General features: G+C 35.1%; 1 protein-coding gene across 1 annotated transcript in view; it reads right to left on the bottom strand.

Moving 5' to 3' along the window:
* LOC120337743 (pre-mRNA-processing-splicing factor 8) overlaps positions 1 to 17,712 on the bottom strand; it is a 36,966-nt gene extending 19,254 nt beyond the window's left edge. The window contains exons 1-22 of the mRNA XM_078116731.1: positions 17,475 to 17,712; positions 16,585 to 16,760; positions 16,076 to 16,240; positions 14,849 to 15,067; positions 14,293 to 14,505; positions 13,161 to 13,286; positions 11,542 to 11,841; positions 10,845 to 10,964; positions 10,560 to 10,647; positions 9,552 to 9,773; positions 8,911 to 9,045; positions 8,167 to 8,310; positions 7,220 to 7,402; positions 6,573 to 6,779; positions 5,809 to 5,972; positions 4,936 to 5,062; positions 4,341 to 4,533; positions 3,678 to 3,789; positions 2,894 to 3,077; positions 2,176 to 2,306; positions 1,301 to 1,447; positions 292 to 474 (exon numbers count right to left, since the gene is read on the bottom strand). Coding sequence (XP_077972857.1) covers positions 292 to 474; positions 1,301 to 1,447; positions 2,176 to 2,306; positions 2,894 to 3,077; positions 3,678 to 3,789; positions 4,341 to 4,533; positions 4,936 to 5,062; positions 5,809 to 5,972; positions 6,573 to 6,779; positions 7,220 to 7,402; positions 8,167 to 8,310; positions 8,911 to 9,045; positions 9,552 to 9,773; positions 10,560 to 10,647; positions 10,845 to 10,964; positions 11,542 to 11,841; positions 13,161 to 13,286; positions 14,293 to 14,505; positions 14,849 to 15,067; positions 16,076 to 16,240; positions 16,585 to 16,760; positions 17,475 to 17,588 — 3,653 coding nt within the window. The 5' untranslated portion in view covers positions 17,589 to 17,712. The remainder of the gene's footprint in view (positions 1 to 291; positions 475 to 1,300; positions 1,448 to 2,175; positions 2,307 to 2,893; positions 3,078 to 3,677; positions 3,790 to 4,340; positions 4,534 to 4,935; positions 5,063 to 5,808; positions 5,973 to 6,572; positions 6,780 to 7,219; positions 7,403 to 8,166; positions 8,311 to 8,910; positions 9,046 to 9,551; positions 9,774 to 10,559; positions 10,648 to 10,844; positions 10,965 to 11,541; positions 11,842 to 13,160; positions 13,287 to 14,292; positions 14,506 to 14,848; positions 15,068 to 16,075; positions 16,241 to 16,584; positions 16,761 to 17,474) is intronic.
* Between the last annotated feature and the right edge of the window lie 3,768 nt (positions 17,713 to 21,480).

The following is a 21,480-nucleotide window of genomic DNA, read 5'->3' as shown; positions in this document are numbered from 1 at the left end:
AATTTTTCTCAAGGTACATGTTGGGTATGGGATTAGTAAGCCAAATAATCGTTTCAAATGTAAGGACTTGATGGGGGAAGAAGCCATAACTGACCAGCCCAGCAATCCTCTCGCACATAATTATATTTAGCTGGATTCGAATTTGGCACAAGCTTATCTTTAAAATTTTGAACTATACGGGCAATACGGCCAATACCGACTCGAAATTTTGTCAAAGTCACTAACAAGTAATATCATACCCATTTGCAATGTCCTGATAGAATTCAATTCTTCAGTAAAACAATTACTCACTTATGAGTGAATTCCTCAAAAGTTGTTCTACATTTTGGCAGAATCCTGCACTCGAATCCGCACATGTTAAACAGGAGATTTGGATTATCTTTGCTGTAAACTGAAACAAATGAACTATCCCATGTTACTGTGGTAACAGATCTAGGAAGACGATTCTTGATATCCCAAAAGACAGCTCGACCCCTGGAATAAAAAGTAGAATTTGCATAAGTTTACAGCCAGCAATAAAAACATTGAAAAATGTTTTACCATTCAACAACAATTTGGATTTCAACCATTGATATAAATTAGAACAGACAACAGCCAATGATATGCTCAAGATATCAGACCAATATAGAAGAGAAACAACCAAATCGAAAAATTTGCTAAAACGTCCTTGCCCGGTATTAAGGTATAAGGATAGGTTGATTATATTCATTAAAGATAGATATAAAACTACAATTCGTAAAATGAAGCAGATGTTTGGAATGGCAATAAAAATACTGAAAAATTTATCAACACTAAGCCAAAAGATGATTATTTTAATGAATCAGAGTCAAACAAAAACTTTTTTTTTGGTTCTGCATTTCTAGTTTAAGGTTTTGATTTTTTACTCACAAATTAATGAATGGTTTCATAATTTTTTATAAAATTCCTAAAATAAATATTTCGAAATATCAAATATAAATGGGTTCGATTGTATTTGAATTATTTTAACATTCTTGGATTCCAAATTTCTATTTTTGAAATCTGAACATTTTTGGATTTAGATTTTAAGGCAAGGGAACACATACCACTTTTTTGACAACACCTTTAAATCTAAAATCTGCATGTTTCAAACCTTACTTGAGGTTTTGTTAGCCCTCCTGATCAGTTTTATTTAATTGCTTTTGTCAATTATCTTATCATATGTTTTGCTGACTATGGGTCACCAAACCACCTGTCGGAAGAAATTTCATCCACTTCTTCCTTCTAGGGTTAAGCCATTCAGTGACTTCAACCACCTTAAACACATACTCCTACTACTCACAGATTGACGTCGTGTTTCATCAGTCTCATCCTGGCATCTCTCGGCCAACATTTCTTATTATTGTAACCAACAATGTTTTCGTTGTTTGGATCGGGATGTTCAGTCAAATATCGTTGAATGAGATCACGAGCCTCTTCAGCAGAAAACCTGGATTTCATATAAATTTTTTTGTTAATTGTGATTCTTTCTGGGCACTCCAGAAGTGCATGTACCAATATGGAGGTAACTAATTTTGTTCGTCTACTTTACATCAAATTGTATAAAGGGAAGAAAAACTATGGGCAAGGGGTTATTCAAAATAACAATCAAAATAATCTGGGCACATAAAAAGAGCATTTTTTGATTGCTATGAAGGTTTCTTCCTGTATTATGGAATCCAGAAAAGTTTGGAGTGAAATATATTGATTTTGGTGGAAACCATAGGAAATATGAATAAAAATAAAAGCATATCCATTAAGCCAGGGGTTGTGCAACCTTTAATACAGGAGGGCCAGATACAAATAACTGGGTGAAACCATGAGCCGCACCACGCTGTTCGCTTTGCAAAATCTAGCTGTTATAGGCATATTTAGTTAATTGATTGGACTCAGGCATATCCTTTGCAACGCTGAGGGATTGAAATTAATAACGCGTACCAGATTTAGCTAACTGTAAATTTAAAACTCCTTTTAGAGGCTGCACAGTGCACACCAGCAACTTCCATAAGCAACTTCCTTCATCTTTATGCTCAGAAAATTTGAAATTAATTGGTCCAATAGAAAAAAGCTTTTTTCATTTTTCACAACAACAAGAACTACAATTTCAGAAAGCGATCCAATGTTTACTTCGTGCTCAATAATGAAATGACATCAGAAAAAGGGAATCAAGATCAATACCTGAAGAACATATGAATTTTGTCAATATATCTTGAGTAGAGTCGTATCGGATGTCCAGTCTCAGTTGCAATGTTTTGGAATGTCAGGAAATCATTTGGCATTTGTGGTGGACCTGCTACTTCACTGGCTCTCTGGAAAAAGGGAATCGGATTGTAAATAGCACAAGACTTACTGTCATACCAAATAAAGTAAATCAAAACATTTGTTTAACTTCGGATAAAAGCATATTTCCATTGTTTGATAAGATTTTTTAGTTGTTTTTACAATGACTCGAATTTGCATATTTGGGAGCATTTAATATGGTTTTGAAAAGGCCGCAACATTCTTGTGAAATGGGATAAAAACGGTCAAAATTGGAAATCATTTTAGATGCCACGACGACAGCCTTGTTTGTATTCTTCCTCATGTCACTCATTTCATACAAAAAAGGGTAACCTTAAACATAAAAAAAAAAATTTATGAAGCATTTGTCATGCCTTCACTCTAATATGGCTTTGGAAAAGTAAACTCTGTTATATAGGAATCTACTACTTTCTGATTGAATGAGAGCTTTTAGATTTTGCAATGTAAATATAACATATGCCAAGTTTATTTTGCCATTCCTCTGAAAAAAGCAACTGAATATGCAGTAGTTGTTACATGTAGCGGTGCTGTTAAAGCAATACAGAAAGAATTGAAATCTCTCAGATTCAGCCAAGTACAAATAGCCTTCTTGTACCTGTAAACCAAGTACAAGTAAATCCAAGACTAATCCATAATATTGAACAATGAAAGATGAGAATTGAAGTCCTCGAATGATTCCATATGAATTAGTGTGGTTCATGTCCTTGTAATTAATGACAATGTTGTTCTTTGCCGTCATGTAATCAGCAATGTTGTGATCGACTATCAGACGGAGAAGCCTGGAAAATGGGTTAATTACACAGTTGTTTGTCCAGAACATTATATGCAGACATGCAGACTTTATTTATTTAAGAATAAAACTTGTTAGTGTTTGCTATATTTCAAAACATGACATGCAGACACTCAGACATAATATGGCTTAAATTTTTTTTATTATTTGTACAAAACATCACATATTGACACTCTGACATAATATGCCATAAAAAAAATTAATTTTTGTCCACGACATCACATACAGACACTCAGACATATGGTTTAAAAACATTCTTAGTATTTGTCCAAAACAACACGTGCAGACACTTAGAATTGATATACTTTAAACTTCTACATAAAACAACATCTACACCCATTTCCCCCGCAATAATATGGTCTGAAATCTAAACTTCCCTGTACTTTGACATACAAACTTGATAGGACTTAAAAGCCAAACGTTTCGGTACTTGTCCGAAACAGCACACATTGACATTCAGATTTGAAACAAAACCAAATTCTCACAATTACAGGATAACTCTCACTCCATATTGTATATATTTCAATTACAGATATTGAATCAATCACAATTCACAATTTATTCAATAAAAAGAAATACCATATTGTACCTGTTAAGCAAAGTCAAATCAATCTTTTCATATAATTTTTCAAATCTAGTTTCCATCATGACATCACATTCACCTTCCGCTGTTTCCCAGACATCTTGAAGATTGTTGATGCCTTGAAAGAATACAAACAAACTAATTACACGACTACGATGCAACACTAGTAAATCTAAAATTGTGTAAATCTTTGTACACGGGAGCAATGAGTGAGTCAAGACAAATGTTTTGTGTGTCAAACTAATTTTGTGCTTTTCAATAAGTTTGTCTGTCCTAAGTCCGAAAATGAAATAATGAAAATTTAGAAAATAATTTTCATCCTATCCTATAATGATGTGCTAAATAGGCTACAATTTAATTATTCCAGGGCAGAGTGGACCGAAATAATGGCTCAATGATATGGCAAACCTCTGCCTCCTGTTTGATTACTGGTCGACGTCAAATGAGGGAAAAATTCAATGTCTAGTTATTTTAGGTTGCCCCACTTGGTGGAGACTTTACAAACTATGGAATATGTGAACTACTTTACGATCTCAAATAGTGCTTCCCACAGGATACTAATCTGCGGACAATGCGTGGTAATTAGAGGTAGGGTGGCAAGCATCTTCCTATGTTCCGACAGTAGAGTCTGCATAAATTATAAATAGGCCAAAATTCAAAAATTGTTACCTTGGCACCATTTATAAGTAAGCAGAGGAGGTGGTTCAGTATCAGCAGGCTTGATCCAAGGTGGAAACAAACGTCTCTTGTCCGATTCATACCAAAGATATTGGTCGAGATACGCATCTGTGATTTTCTCCAGCGGTTCAACATCATATACTGGCACTAGATGGCTGTAGAGATCCATAAATTCGATTCCGCACTGAATGAAAAAATAGAGAATTATGAATACAGTAATTGACAGTATTGAATACTATAAATATAAAACTTGTTTTGTACAAAGTATTTAGCCATTCGGCCACAATATCATCTTTTAAACGCCAAAGTTATAAGGTGTTTCAAACACCTTCACCCAAAACAAGGCTCTAGAAAAATAGCTAAGGCAGAAAACTAAATTTGAGATATTTAAATTCCAAGGACAACCAAGTTAAGTTTAACACACAGCTATCAGGCCCTCATGTATAGTCACATAACGCTTATAAATAAAAATGTAAGTATCATAAGTTTACTGATAACAGTACCAGTTCAACATTAATTGGAATTAATGTTTCTTCCTAGAGAATAATCTTTAAGTATGTATTTACTTATCATAGAAAACACAAACCTCTTTGAAAGCTCTCTGAGTGAGTAAATGACGCTTAATTCTCGATAAAGCTTCGTGAGGGTTATCATAAGCTTGCTCAATCAATCCAAGTTCCTCACGTTGAGACTGGTTCAGACGACTTTTGACACTGGAAGGTAAAATAATATCATCGATATTAAAATTTAAAATTTCAAAAAAAGTATTTTTCATAATTGTTGAACTCGTTTTTCAATATTACCCATTTACAGATATTTAACTCAATAGGCCACTTTAAGTCAAAAAGTTATTTATAAACAAGATGTTCAATTTTTGACATCAACATTTCAAGGAAAAATACTCGCCATTGCCACCACATTGATAGATGTGAACATTTAATTTTTTTAGAATAAAGTTTACATCTGCACCACATTTTGCACTTATTATAATGCGAAACAAATTGTTTGAGAAGGAAGGTGAACAACAAAAAGTGGCTCTTTGATAACTGTAAAATATAGACCACAAGAAATCTAATCAAGTTATGTTCTCCGTAATTTTTATATAATTCATATTTAAAATTTTAAACTATTTATGTAAGAATTTCGGCACTCCAGAAGTGTGTACCAATACGGAGGTAACTAATTTTGTTCGCCTATTTTACCTAGTCGTGTAAAGGTACTGAAACCTATGGGCAGGGGGTATATTCACTTGGTTAACACAGACAGTCCCCAACTCGTAATAAAACTAAAATAAAGAAAATCGGAATAAAATTATGGCCTAATCAATAACCTGGTACACACACTACAGAAGTACCCAAATTTCTTTGTTGAATGTGACTTAATTTAGAAAATACTTGCAAAGTTACAGAGCCAGAATAGTGGATTATAAGAATAATCTAAAAACTAGATCTCCGCTTACCTGTAAGCTTCCTTCAATCTCTCCAAAGCCAAAATAAGCAACTTGGTGTCGTGTTTATAACTGAGAGGTGGAAAAGGAATCGGAGAGAAACGTCTGCTTTCCAACCAATGCACTGTTGTTGTGTAAACTGCAACAGCTTCTTCAGCAGTAATGTACGGCCCATCCTGGAGTGAGAGAGAGTTGCGATAATAAACTAAGTTGTCTAACATTTTGCCGACTTTAGCCTCAATTTCAAGAAGTGTGAAAATACATGAATATAAAATGGCAGGGCATTCCTACTGCTTGCCATAATGTGCAACCATTAAATCGTGTCCCAATTGTTCCACTCTTTGCTACCTATCTCACACCATTCCCACTTGTCTTGCATTTCCTTATGTTTTGAGTTGGATATGAGTGTAGATATATATTATTGGGCAAATGGTTAAAGTAAGCATATGAAGTGGGATTCATGATATGTTATGGGTTAGGATAGATATAGTAAGCATATGAATTCATGCTATGATGCGGCCTGGCAATGATAAAAAACGTTAAAACAAGCTTAAGTGGAATTCATGCTATGTTCTTCATTAGGATAGATATAATGCTTTTGGCAGAAGGGAGAGTAACCATATGAAGTGGGATTCATACAACTTGGATAAGCGGCACACAATATTTTTGAGACACCCCTGTGAATTGATATAAATAACAAAAAATAAATTCAAAAATTCAATCCCTTTGAATGTCTTTGTGTCTGATCGAATAAAATAATTGAAATTATTTCTCACCTTCAAATAGTTATGCTGTCTTTCTTGCTCAGCTTTTAAATACAATCTCGTTAATCTTCCCAAGTTCTTCTTACAAACAGTTTTGTCAACGGTAGCACCACGTCTGATTCGTTCACGATTGTAATGAGCCGTATTCGTCCACCAATCAGCTTTCGCTTTCACGTATCGAAGAATCATGTTCTCAATTGGTGTTGGAAGGCCAGGAACCTAAAGTGAATAAAGATGTTGGATAAATTTTTATGAGATGATTTAAGCATTTGCTACTAACACGGCTCTAGACAAGAGATATACCATGGTGCTGTAATTTCCATGATCACATATCTTGAACCTTAGGAAAAGAATGATTCCCAGATAGAGGAAAGGGGATAAGACGGCTTAATCATATGACAACCCACGGCCTCCATATGGTTAACAGTCCATGTCGGGTATGAGATTAGTCAGCCAGTTATTTGTTTTCAGATGGTGGAGGAAGACGTAACTGACAAGTGTTTATGATAACCAGCCTATGCCGGAAAGAAGTCCAGCAATCCTCTCGCACAAAATCAACCCCGCATGGGATTCGAACCTGTGTCTCAACGATTTCCTAACACAAGATGCACCCCATCGCCAAGCCAGAATCTGATATTTAGCCACTATTCAAGTATTACCTTCCATGGAATGTTTGCTTTCCAGCACCTCCAAGCTTCACTAAGATGTTGCAGAATCGTTCTAGCTTTATTTTGCTTTATTCCTTCCGGCATCATGTCAATAATGTCGTGCATGACTGAAGCTCGCAATTCCAGATCAAAATGGGATTCAACTCTCTGCTTGGTGACCGTCTTTGCTACTCCCTGAAAAATGATGCAAAAATAGCATAAGAGTAATGAGTGTTGAAATTTATATTATTAATTAGGAAAGGTGCACCTGAAGTATGTGAACCAAGATGGCAGACACCGGAACGTAGTATGTGCACCAGGTTAGGATTAGGCCATGATTTCATTCCCATATTTTAGTTCTATCACGAGTTCAGAGACTAGACAAGTGACTCCGTAATCTTTGTACCTGAAATTATGGCCGAACCCTAACTTGGAACATATACTACAATCCGGTGTCCGCCATCTTGGTTCACATACTACGGCAGTGCCCAGTAAATTATGGCAATTAGTCACAGTATTCAACAAGTCAATGCAATCCTCCTAACAGCTTGAATCTTCTCAATTAGTATTGTGCGTATATTATTCAAGAAAAGAATATGTGTTCTCGCAAATAAAGTTTAAAAAGAGCATGCGAGCATTGGACGTAATTTCGCTATCAAACATTTTATTAATTTATAATTAGCTAGGTATAATACAGTATCATCATTGTACAAGTGTGCGACATGTATATGGTCTGCTAAAACTTCTTTCTTGATTATTGCTGTTCTGTGCATTCCTGATTATATGGATAAGTAATAGGTGTTCACAAATTTAAAAAAAATGACTGTAAATTGTATCATTTATAATCAAACTGTGACCTATAGCAAATTTGACATAGAGATGATATTATGCTACATGACACATTAAGGAAATAACAAAATGGCAGAAGACTGATATTTAGTAACAATTCAAATACTGACCTTCGAATGTCTTCCTTCAAACTGTCTTGCCAAGAGATTACCGAGCCATCTTTCAAGTAACGGAGTGATTCCTCTCAAGAAGAAAATCCAAACTCTCCAGCCTGGGGCCCAGAAACCACATCCTGGACCTTTGCCAACTGGACCCTGAAATTATGTGAGAAAGTCGGGGAAAATAACAGCGACCATTTGGTGGGAATAGTTTTTTTTATTTTTGGTCGCAGCTCTAATTCTCTTTTCTGATTGAATAAAATTTGGGTTGGAAAAAATCAAAGGATTTACTATTCTAAAACTAAACAGAAAGAATCAGAATCAGACAATATTTTAGGGAAATCAGAATATTATGGTCTCATAGAAAACTGAACCGAATTGTTACGAAAATTATCGAGAAATCATTATGTGGAAGGTTATATAAGCAATATCAGTAAAAATGAGAACTGAGAGAAGCATGGAAACAGACATTCAACGCAGAACGATTAAGAAGTAAAGACTGAAGGAATTGAGTTGAGAAATTCAACTGACAAGAAGTTAGACTTGACTCCAGCTCCCAATACCAAGTTATGGAATTTTGACTTACTATCTTGGCTGAAAAAGCGAGGTTTAGTATGTACTTGCTTTTGTATCCTGCCAAGCACCACATTAGTGCAGTGCACTTTGACCCCAAACTAAAAATTCAAAACAAGAGCAAGACTATTCAAAAGTTTACATTAGGTAATGATACAGTAAGAATGGTTCACAGTAACTTACAGTATTGAATCGATAATAGATGACATGCTTCAGATCTTTGCACATTCTGATTTGTCTCATCAGTTTATATTTGTATCTGTACATTCCTGTTAATTGTCCAACATGAGCAAATACGTATTGCAATCCATCCGCAAGCTGGAAAAAGGGGTAGAGTTAAATTAATTTCCAATATGATATGGACAAAATAAACAATACAGAAAACACTAAAACAGTAAAACTGATATATTTAAAATTGATCGGCAAGCTGGATAAAAAGACAAAATTATATGGATTTCCAATATGATATGAACAAAATGAATAGTAAAAAGGAGTAAAATTGATATAAACTATTGCAACTAGTATTATAGCAATATTGGCAAGTATAAAGTTCTGATACATTGGCCCAGTCAGAACAGTGCTTTTTAAACCTTTTTTTGTGGAGTCTCTGATATGCAATTGAGCTCACAGATCCCCTATTAACAATTATTCAAAAACACCAAAAAATGTAAGAAAGTCAAATATTTTGTTATTAGAGACTTCAACAATAACGGAGAAAAGTTATTACAGAAGATAACATGCAAGAAAAATTAGTAAATCTGAATCCTGAAGGCTTCCTCACAATCTATTTAAAATTCAAAAAAAAATTCTAGATTCTAATTTACCTGAAAACTATCGACATTTCCCAGTCTGAATTGGACATGACTGTCAACAATTAGTTTAGTGAGACGCAGCACTTCTCTGCACAAATGGAATGCGTTTCCAAAACGGGACTTCTTACGTTCCTTGGTTGTCAATGTTTTTACCGGTTTCAAGTTGAAATTATAATCCAGATGAAGATAGTTAAGATTCTTTCGATGAATAAGAAGATTCAACATGTTGTAACCCTGGTTAGAAGACAAATATTTCAGTGATTTATTAAATCAAAGCGTTGGATTTAACTATGTTTTCATTGCAGAATAAAAATCTCAGTATGAAATGCTATGCCCATCCCCACACCAAGGGTGTCCTAAATTGAGTAGGTCAGTAGGCAATGTCATAACGGAAAGATTATAAGACTTTTCTATATGTTATTGCCCTAGATCAGGGTGGTCCAAGATTGGCAGCTCCGCGGGCCAGAAAATTACTTTTGCATTGTTCGCGGGCCACAATAGTGCCAAGAACTTCGCTCGTTTAACTTCGCTAGTTGCCTCAGCAAGCCATAACACTAGTCAATTCAGTGACATTAGTGGTCCAACAATATGTCAAAAGATTTTTTGGTAAATTTTATGACGAAACAACACGAAGTGCTATTTTTTGATTCCTCTCCGAATGCAACACGGGCCACAGATAATGAAGTGGGCCAGGGTTTGGACCACCCTGCCCTAGATTGAACAAATTATGATGCAAAAATTTATTCCTCTGAACATTTTTTGTACTAAGCGTTTATTATTCATTCTATCCTCAATAATGTGTTGCCATAACCAAGTCCAGGGCCCAGGCATTGAAAATGAATAACTAGTTAACTGTTCTAATACCCAACATGCATTGCTAACTGGACAAGAAGGCGCAGTTTTCCATTTGAGTATGCAATCCTATATGCTGTCCAACTATGAAAATCATGTTCCAATCATAACTCACTTTCAAAAAATTCATAGAAATTGGATCAAATTTAAATTAAACCAACCACGTACCTGTCTTGCAACCTGTAATCCAACTTCTACCCAATCAAGTTTCGTTGATTGGAAAAATTTTGTTGCTTTGAACGAACGAAACAAGTATCTGAAAAAAACAAGTTAAATCATTAAGAATGCGCAATAATTTCTGCAGGTTTTGGAATAAAATGTATAGCCTACAACATATTTGATCTAAAAATATCTTTTCTGGAATGTATTCGAATATTAAATTATCCTATTTTGACAATTCCCTATTCTGCACATAGCAAAAGAAAACAAAAATTGATTTAAGTAAAATTTTACCTCTTTTTCTGTGGTTTAGGTGGCCGATGTTTCAGAGCATTCAATACATAACATTTCAACAATTTCTGATAAGAAACTCTTACTTTTACTGGTTGACCAGCTGGGCAATGTTCTCTGTACCTGAGTGAAGATGAAAAAAAATTAAAAGTAGCAAAATTTAGAACTTCTACATAGTTGTGGGAATATACATAAAAATATTGATAAAACAGAATGACAAACCTATGTATATTACTTTTAAATTCTGCATTTTGAAGTGCAAATTTAGTTTGGAGCAAAATTGATTTGAACAATATTCAAAAAGGCGCTTTTTCATTAGTTCATATAATTGAATTAGTGTTCCAATTTGAAATTTTCCAATGTTAAAAATAATATATGTCATGAGCTAATAAATCATTATCACTTTAACTCATCAAAGAATACAACTTGAAAAATACATTCCTTACATACAGGGTAACCCAAAAACAGAGCCCCCATAATTACGTTTACGAAAATTAAAAAAATCATTCAACACTTGAACTTCTGTTTCTGCGTGATTGTACCCAAAAGATTCAGTACTTCAAAAAAATTGCACCAAAGTTCTATTCTTCCTAGAATATGTTACAAATGACCTGGGCTGTGTTTTTTATAGGTCACTTTGTAGATAGGTACTAATATATTGAAATCTTTATATAAAAATGTAACATGTAAATAATTTTACCATGTTTTGACCAAAGGCACGTCAACAGCTCTCCTCGTTCTTGATGATCTCAGATTGAACGGTCTCGGAGCCCAAAGAAGGGCGATGCCATTAGCCGTGTTGTCTGTATATAACGGATTTTCTTGCAATAATGGTTGAACATATTCTGGAAGTTCAAACGCTTCAATATCTTCTTCCATAACGGCTTCAGATGTTTTAATATTACTTCGATGTGATATTGGATTGATCAACGGATCAAAATAAAACGCTGGAAGATCTGGATCCTCAGTTTTGATGAAGACAACATTGGGAGTGTGGTACCTGAAACACAAATATTAACTCTTTTGTTCCGTATGACATATATATTCGTACTACAATCCTTGGTCATAATAGTTATTTTCGGACTATTTTACGTTTATGTTCATGTTTTGTGAAGTATTCCGCACTAACTAAATCATTTTGAGCATCCAACTATGATCCGTGCTTGATCTGTCAACATTTTGTTTTTTTGTAAATTTTTTATTTTACTACCAAGTGAATTTTATTTGTGTAGGTATTTCAAAGCTTAGAGATACACGAAAGTATTTGTCATTACTTCAAAAATAAGTCATTTGAACGAGCGGGAAACAATTTCGCGCACATAATAAACAAACAAAGATTCCAGACAACTATCGTGGACATGCTCTCACATATCATTGATTATTTCGTGTTTCGCTTCGCTTGCGAAGCTGAGTCTGGTTTTTCTGCAAAGGTGACGTAACTCTCTTTCAGAAGAGCGCTTGGAATTTCGTTTCTTTGTAACACGTGTTCATCGAAGCGATAAGAGTGTGAAACGTTCTCTCAACATTTTTTGAAATTTCTCTCTTCTTACACGCGTAGGGTCGAACGGTTTCGCCTACGTCATTTGGGCGCGTTTTAGTAGGAAGACGCGAAAATAAGCTTTTTAAAGAGATATTGGGGGTGTTCCTTGTACTTTTGGTTAACTGGTCATCACATATTATAAAATGGTACATAAAGTCGATTGTATACAGCGGAAAAAAAGGGTTAATAGATAGCTTACACCTTTACTCGAAACAAAGTGCAGTAAAAGCTGTCACTGATGTGTAAGGAGCTACTATCTTCAGAGGCGAAACCTTTCCAATTCAGTATTCCCCACTTAACTTATTTACACCCTGGGCAAACTGGTGGGCCTAAGATATTTACTTTGCGCCGCCACCCAACCACCTACAACACTTCATAAGGCCAGCCTAATTTGCGGACTGTCAGTTCCATCTCAATTTTAAATTCTATGCTTGCATTTACTGACTGGCTCAACAATTTCATCAGAAAATATGTCGTAAGTCCTTGCTCATTTACCAATCAAATCCAAATAAACCTTCTGTCAAAAAAGCAAGTTATTCAAAATTGTGTATGAAAAATATTAGCAGCAATTGCGATCAAAATAATGGTAACTACTTCTACCAAAATTATCAATGTAAGGGTTCCCTTGGTCGCCGGTTTGTTACATTTTCCACCACCAACCGAGTCCATGCATCAGGAATGTGAATTTCATTTCCACCAAACTGGTGGACAGACAGTTCATCACATGATATGCCCTGCTCGTAGCCTTCCCCCTTCCTGGAGATAATTCAAGATCTTACCATGCTAGATGAACAAATTTTGGTAGATTGTTGTACAAGTATGGGAAAGCAATCTTGTATTCTGTTCTTATCTGTTGTCTGATGATGATTTTGTTGATGTCATTAAATTCATTCCAATCTTCATCCCTAAAAAATAAAAATATTTATTGTAAATATTTGTTTATAAATTATTAGTTATAAACAAACTTAATATTCAAGACTTAGTGGGAAGCCAGAAAGCCCAGCTTTTTGTAATTTAAATTGTATGAACAATGTAAACGAGAATATCGGTCAGAAACCGAAGACTTATCGATCGAAAGTTAGGGGATCCCCCAAAACAGCGCTCTTACTCCATAGTGACACCTTGTGTCCTATCACTAATTAATTAATAACTCGCTAATTATACGACATAATTCGCCCAAAATCAATAGGCTTCTGGTCCGAGATATGATAAACGGACATGCAAAATCTGGAGCAGATTCAATCTCGCGTGCATCTAACAGACAGACAGACAAATACCTATCAACATACTTAACGATCTAAACATCGATAAGTAATAACTGACAACAGAGTTGAAACAGCTTTAATTAATTTTGTCTGACTATTGCAATTTTGAAAATATGACTCACAGAAGAAAATGTTAATTTCTCTTTTTAAAGCAATTATTTAGTGATTTTTCATCGAGAATCAATTTTTTTTCGCATATGCAGGAAATAGTATTATACACCTTTTTTTGCAGGGTCATTTGGCTGTTGTTGAACCACTATCTAATTCAGTTCAAATCAATATGGTCTGGAAGTCAGTTCGTTGGCCGTAAATCATGAATGGTCAAAGTTACGCTATTTGAAATAGAGTTCATAAAAAAAAAAAAAAAAAAAAAAACGAAGAAAGAAACACGCAATATCTCACTAAAGCGAGATTGAATCTGCTTTTGCATGTGCATTCATCATATCTCGGACCAGAAGCCTATTGATTTTGGATGAATTATGTCGTATAATTAGTGAGTTATTAATTAATTAGTGATGGGACACAAGGTGTCACTGGGAGTAGGCGCTGTTTTGGGGGATCCCCTAACTTTCGATCAATAAGTCTTCTCGTTTTCTGATTTTGACACGATTTCAGTACTTGCATGACAAGTGAGACTTATACTCACTGCAAATTTGAATCTCTGACCAGCGGTTCAAACTTTGGTCCTCCAGGAATAGCCTGATTGAGAGCTTTTGATGTAAAAAAAGCTTTCAAATCAAACAAATAAAAATAGTTGTCATCGACGAGATCGGTGAGAAGTTGATTTGCAAGACGATATAATGTAGACATGATAGGGAGAGACAGATGCCATTTCCGATAAGAAGTTCCATTCACATATCTGGAAGAAAAAGAAAATGTAAATTTTCATTTCGACTGAATTCTTAGACAGTGGGGCAATGGTATAGCAAGGGTGGTATAAATTGGGTCAATACTACTAAACAAGAAAGTGTCAGGTGCTTCCAAAATTAGTATCTCCTCCTAAATCAGTAGTCACTTTTACAGCACTGGTCATTTTTCGTGGTATCATTATCATTGTCGATTTAATTATCATGATTTCCCTCATAAAATTTGATTGTAAGACTGAATTTCAGAGTATCAAGATATTCGTATACAGACATCCCTAAAATGGAAAAAATACTTCAGTTTTAGGTAAAGAAATTCTACTATATAAATATCCTTACTTGGGTTCATCCTGCAATGGTTTATTATCATAAAACCACTCAGAAACAGAGGAATCTTCTTCCGGATCCAGTTCAAGCTGGATAGCTTCAAGAGGATCAACATCCAGCACGTTATCTGCGTAATCAAGAGGAGGTTCCTCATCATCAAAAGGAGGAAATCTCATCCTCTTGAAATGACGACGATCACGTTTTTCGCGACGCATCATAATCCACATTGAACTAGAAGATACAGAAAAATAGTTAGACGGTATAATACACTGATTATGTGTTACCACAGTGGTTCCCAATAGGTGCACAAGTTGCCTAGTGCACTGCAAAAATTAAAAGAATTATATCAAACATAACTAAAATATGATTGAATATTGACGATCACAAAATTGAGTTTTATTTTAAAGCACTTTCTTTTTTCACATGTGAGTGCGCCGTGAGTTTTTTCCCTGATAAGTTGCCGCCACACGAACAAAAAGTTTGGGAACCGCAGTGTAACCCGACAATATTTTTTATTACTATGACCAGTCTAAATGCAAAATTTATATGAAGCTTGAAAAATGTTTATATTCGAGCAAAGCACCACTTATTTTGCTTGCTTGATAAGCTTACTTCATTCAAACTGTCTAAAGTCTAAAATACATTTAACATTGAGGCAATCCAAATGTTTCAATCCATAAAGTTATTGAAACCGATAACTACACAGCTGATCACACTTATTATTACTGGTAAAAAGAATTGGTTTCAATGAAAAAAATAATAATCAAGTAATTATTTAGGCATCACGCATCAGTAATTTTCACACACATATAGATTGGCCCAAAAAATAGAACTCATAATTTTTTTTAACAAATCCTACGAGAATGAAGAATATTTATTCAGCACCTAAGTTCGGAGTATGATTGTACCCAAAAGTTTTAGTAATCTGGAAAGCTTTTCAAAAAAGTTACGGCCTCTCGAGAATATGTTCCCTATCAGCTGGGTTCCGTTTTTTTTTCTTTTGGAGGGAGGCACAGTACAACGCTAATATTGACAACAATTACTAATTTAATAACTCCTGCATAAAGTATACTGGTAATAACAAAATATCTATTGCTTATTTTAAAATAAACTAATATTTCAGATACCTAATGCATTTTCCTCATTATACATATTTATAAATAAGTTTTTTTTCTGTATTAATATAACAATTTCCACTAAACAAACTTGTTTTATTTAATTTTCATATCACAATCTTACCCCCATTGAGCGATATAAGCTGGCTCAATGACCCATGGAATCTCATTGACAAAAGTAATAGCTCCAGTGATGTGATAAATGACGGAAACATCCCGAATCTGTTCCCAAGGCATTGGCATGTTCTCAAGTAGTTTTAGAACAGCATGAGGCATGTACTTCAGAGCCCTGGATTGATAAGAAAAAAATTATCAGAAAATGTATAAGTTATTTAATAAGAAACTGAATTCTTCAGACTATGAGAATATAATACGCTGGAACCATCAAAAAGTTATATTCTGAATCAGAGATGGCAAAAATTAAAGAATGCAGTATTTTAAATACCGTAATTTTCAAAACAAAGTATTTTTACATATCAGGTATCGAGTACATTCCAGTGCAACAAACATAAATTGAATTTTATAATTACAAGACGAAAAATTGAAAAATAAAGAAAGAAACATTCACTTTCAATTAACACTGACTGGCAACTTATATATTAAAACCATCAGTATAAAAACAAATATTTTTACCCCAAATAAACTCTTTTATCATGGCGAAATTTCCTGTTTGTCATATCTCCATGATCCTTCACAATTTTCCTGACATGTTCTGGTGGCATGTCTTCCTTTTGTGGGTCGACAAATCCAAACTTTCTTTTCTCTGCGTAACGTTTTGATTGCAATTGTTGCCATTTTCTAGCTTTTTCCTAGAACCAATAAACAGACATTATTTTTTATATGATATATTATTGTTTATGCTACAAACAAGGCTTTGCACAGGCAGATAACCGGGTAAGAAACTATTATAAATTGGAATCTACTTTGTTTGGGGTTGCACTGTTCATTACACTCTCATCAATAATTTTTTTACAGATTTTTCAATTCCAAATTTTGTTCCAACAAAATACTTATAACAACCTGGATATAAGGGATGGGCATTTTGAATTGAATATTCGAGTCTAAACGAATATTAATTTATTCGAATCGGTTCAGACGAAAATTTCGAAACTCCGTCATCTTGTTATTTTAGTGAATTGCTCAATTTTTTTATTGAAGCCATGTTTTCGAAATGTAATTCTGACATATGACTTTATTCTTCCTATTGAGTTATTGATGAAACATGTTCCCTATTGTATGTGACTGCAGGACTGACCGAGTGTTGGGTTCTATATCTTCCATTACAATAAAAATATAACATGCAATTAAGTCGTTGTATTATACCTCAGTCGTTGTATTAAGTAGGTATCCAAAATTCACCTCCAAAAAAAAAAATTGAATCGATTTTGAAATCATCAAATACGCTAAAATGCTCAGTCATAGTGGTCATGTTACAATATATTGATCATGAAACTTCATCTTGCATAACTGAAGTATTCCCTTCAGTAAAAATCATAAAAAATTCAAGTAAAAACACAACCAACCTGTAATCGTTCCTCACTGAGTCCACCAGCAGGAGGGGGAGGTTGTGATATTCCAGGTGGCATACCAGGTGGTGGCATACCTGGTGGAGGTTGCATTCCATATTGAAACGCCATGCTGGTTCAAGTTGTGAGCAACGCTCTACAAACTTGTGACAGCCCGAGTGAAACTAGCTACCTACGAGCAAGTTTCCATAAACTTTTATACTTACAGCTTTCTAATACAAAAATTGTAGAAGTTATTAGAAGTACTGGGAAGCAAGGGCCATAAGGGTCTGGTATAGTTTAGTACCACATGCACTTCTAGTTGACCTGAATCGACAATTTTTGCATATGTCAATCCTCAATCCCATTTTACAGATGATCAGACACACCTCCTTTGGGAGACGTCTGGACATTGTTGTACCTCAATATCGATAATAAAACAGTATAATGAATTTGCGCAAAATACTACAAAAAAGCACAATCTAGTAACGTCATCATTGTTATCCTTGGGAAAAAATAATCCGATTTACCGAAGGAAAAAAATTTTATTCGAACGTTTTTAGCAAAAAACGGCAATTTTGGTCATGTGACGGCTGCGATTAATTATTATTGAGATAAGCATGGCGCGATATGAAGCATCCGACGTGGTCCCAGATGCCCCTCATTTGTGAGACACATAGAGTGTTTGTTTCATTGAGCCAAATGGAGGGTAATTCTTGGAATTTGGATTGTGTGCTGTACTGCCTGACTACGTCACCAAAAGTTACGTCACTACGACGCCACAGTGGCGTAATAAAGACCTCCAGCAATCCCGATATGCGAGAGAACACGGGTGTTAGTGAGTTCGTTATCGTCGATGCAGATGCCCTTTCGAGTGATCGTACAGTCGTAGCTATACTTTGGCAAGATCTATGACTGTATGATGTGATTGTGACGTCGTTGGGAATAAAGTTTTAGAAGACATAGTCAGGTAGGGGTTAGGAAGAACATATGCAAAATTCGTTATGCTACGTCAACCAGAAGTACTTGTGGTACTAAACTATATTAGACCCGTAATTTTTGGATGACGCGGTCAGGTGGGGGTTAGAAATGGCATATGCAATAATTGTGGAGCCAGGCCAACTAGAAGTCAGACATGTGATAGACTACCCAGTCTGGTTTTCATGGCCTTTTTGAACGAGAAATCGGGCGTGCAATCAGAAATTCCTGCGTGCAAATAAGAATCCCTGGCGTGCAATTATCAGAGCCATTATATAATGGCTCTGCAATTATAGCTCACGGCGTGCAAAACAACTGCGCCCGCGTGCAACTGACTTTGACATTAGATACCTCTCGATACATCACCGTCCGGTATCGGATAAAAAATACGTTGAATCAGAGCAAAAATGGACGTTTGACCTTTAACCCCAAACATTTTTTCTACAGTTTGTCGCTAATTTTGAGAGTGTTTGTGCGATATTGGATACCGGTAGTGTTCAGTACATCCGCGTAAAATTATTGAATAAAAAATACGTTGAACCAGAGAAAAATGGACATACTTTGTCATTAATTTTGGGAGTGTTTTTACGTAGAATTAATAAAAATACATCAAATTAGAGCAAAATTGGACGTTTGACCATTGACCCCAAACAGTATTTTTATACTCCGTCACTAATTTTGAGAGTGTTTGTTCGACTTTAAATACCGGTACTGTTCAGTACATTCGTGTAAAATTATTGTATGAAAAATACGCTAAATCAGAGCCGTACCTGGCCAGCGTTGGTGCGGAGGCGATCTTTTCGTCCATAACTATTCTCACGGGATTCCTATCATTCAACACGATATGGTCTTTTTTGCTTCGCATTTTTCGATCAGACCAAATTTTGCAAGCTAGTATTAGTCGACAATTGTGGAGTTATACTATTTTGGCATCTTTATATTACTGGATTATTGATTTTAAAACAATTTAAACCGATTTACATTGGTGAGCAATTGCAAATTTTCGGCGTGCAAAATTGAATTCGCTCGCGTGCATTTTCGCGGAGCGCTAGCGCCCTCGGGCGTGCACCTGCCATGGATTCCAGTCTGGTCAACCAGAAGTACTTGTGGTACTAAACTATATTAGACCCGTAATTTTTGGATGACGCAGTCAGGTGGGGGTTAGAAATGGCATATGCAATAATTGTGGAGCCAGGCCAACTAGAAGTCAGACATGTGATAGACTACTAAACTATACCAGACCCGAATTTTGTTTTGTAGTTTAGGTACGGGTACCGTAGTCCTGTAGCTGTGTAGGCTAGTTTGAATTTCAAAATACAATATTCTGATATTGCTGTTTTTAATGTGATTTAAGATTATGATGAGATACTTTGTTAAATTCATAAGATACCGTATAATTATGGCCTATGTCTGTATGTAGTCTACAGTGGATAGGTGAATGTTCACGTTTTCTTGTTTTTCCCAAAATAAAATCGGAAAATTTAACATCCTATTGTCCTACATTCTGACATTGCACACGGTTGAATATAGCCTACTTATAACTTCTGGTACCCGTACATTTAAACCCACGACAATTGCACCTGCATACTATTGCATCAGGGATTTTTTTTTGCGGATATTCTGGATATTTGAACCCATACTAACCATCCCAATGGGTTTTACAGTTTTAGCAGACGCATATAGATTGAACCCGCGGATATTCTTATGGGTTCAAATGTACGGTCACCATAACTTCTACCGCAAAGGATAAAAATACAATTAGTCTAGCCTGTCTCCCATCGAAATAATACTGTTCTATTCTCAGATTCTGGGGAAGTAAAACATGAAAACGCGTAAAAACTGAATCAATCAACACGCCGACGCTGAAACGCAAGACGTACGTTTTATAAAATGTGCAAATGCACTCGCGCGTGTCAAAGTTAGGTCACGTGGTATATTTTCATTCACTTTTGGACACGTAGTGGACATAACGATCGTTTCAAAATTTTGTTGTTATTGTTATTATTTGTCTCAAGCAACACGTTTTGAATAAATCGCTTTTCTCTTCGTATACTGGACCAATTGCTTTGAAATTTTCAGTGGTTAAAGTTAAAAAAAATTTTCGCTATGACGTCATCAAAATTTTATGTCCATATATTTGAGCATAGCTCTCTTGTTCATCGTGTAGTGTACTGAATGTCGGAAGAAAGATAAATATAAAATTTTTCCGGAGAATATAATAGCCAATGAGGCATCAAATAAAAATAAACTAATGTACAGATTGTTGATCTTTGCAAACTAACTAAAATTACTTTTTATGTACATTTAGTTTAGGGGGTATGATTTGGTTTCTGCGAAACTAACTACTTATCCCTCTTCTATGCTTTTGTGTCGGTGGATCCGTATGCATATAATGCAAGAATGCTGTAGCAAGCGTGATAATAACTAACTTATCTGATTCAAAACTCTTAAATTACGGGGTAAGTTGTATATTTTTATTGTTGCAGTGATTGTTTTTCTGTTTTCTGGCTAAACACCTCATTTTCCCTCTCTCTTAGAGAATACAAAAAAATCGGTTACCTTAACCACCCTATGGCGACGAGAAATCCTTTCGCACATAATTATTCCAAGGGATTCCAACCTGCGAACCCACGCGGAGTAAATTTAAAAACTAAGCGACCTGACAGTCGCATAATCTTTTTCTGAGTTAGTATTTCCTTAATAACCAAATCAAGACATTGTCGTATTATTACTATTGTACTAGTTCATGTTTTGTTAGTAGTCATCTTCCTGTGTGAATTTTATTCACATCAAAGAATATGGTGGATGCTGACCTCCATGTATGATCGTATCGCTCCCTCCTGACCATAACAAAACAATTTTATTGCGGTTGCTATTTTATTGATGACTGTATTTTTTGGTTGACAAATTGATAAAACTCATTCTGCCACTCGAGCGGTAGCGCAAGAAATGTAGCCTACACATTTGACTTTTTAGATATGATGTTTATTGCCTTAAATTTTCAAGAAAAATATTCTAGAAAAAGCAAAAGCAAAGAAAACGGAAA

This window comes from Styela clava, chromosome 1 (genome assembly GCF_964204865.1).
Source record: "Styela clava chromosome 1, kaStyClav1.hap1.2, whole genome shotgun sequence".
Classification (NCBI taxonomy): Eukaryota; Metazoa; Chordata; class Ascidiacea; order Stolidobranchia; family Styelidae; genus Styela; species Styela clava.
Note: the sequence above shows the minus strand (reverse complement) of the source record. Positions and strands in the feature narration are given on the sequence as shown.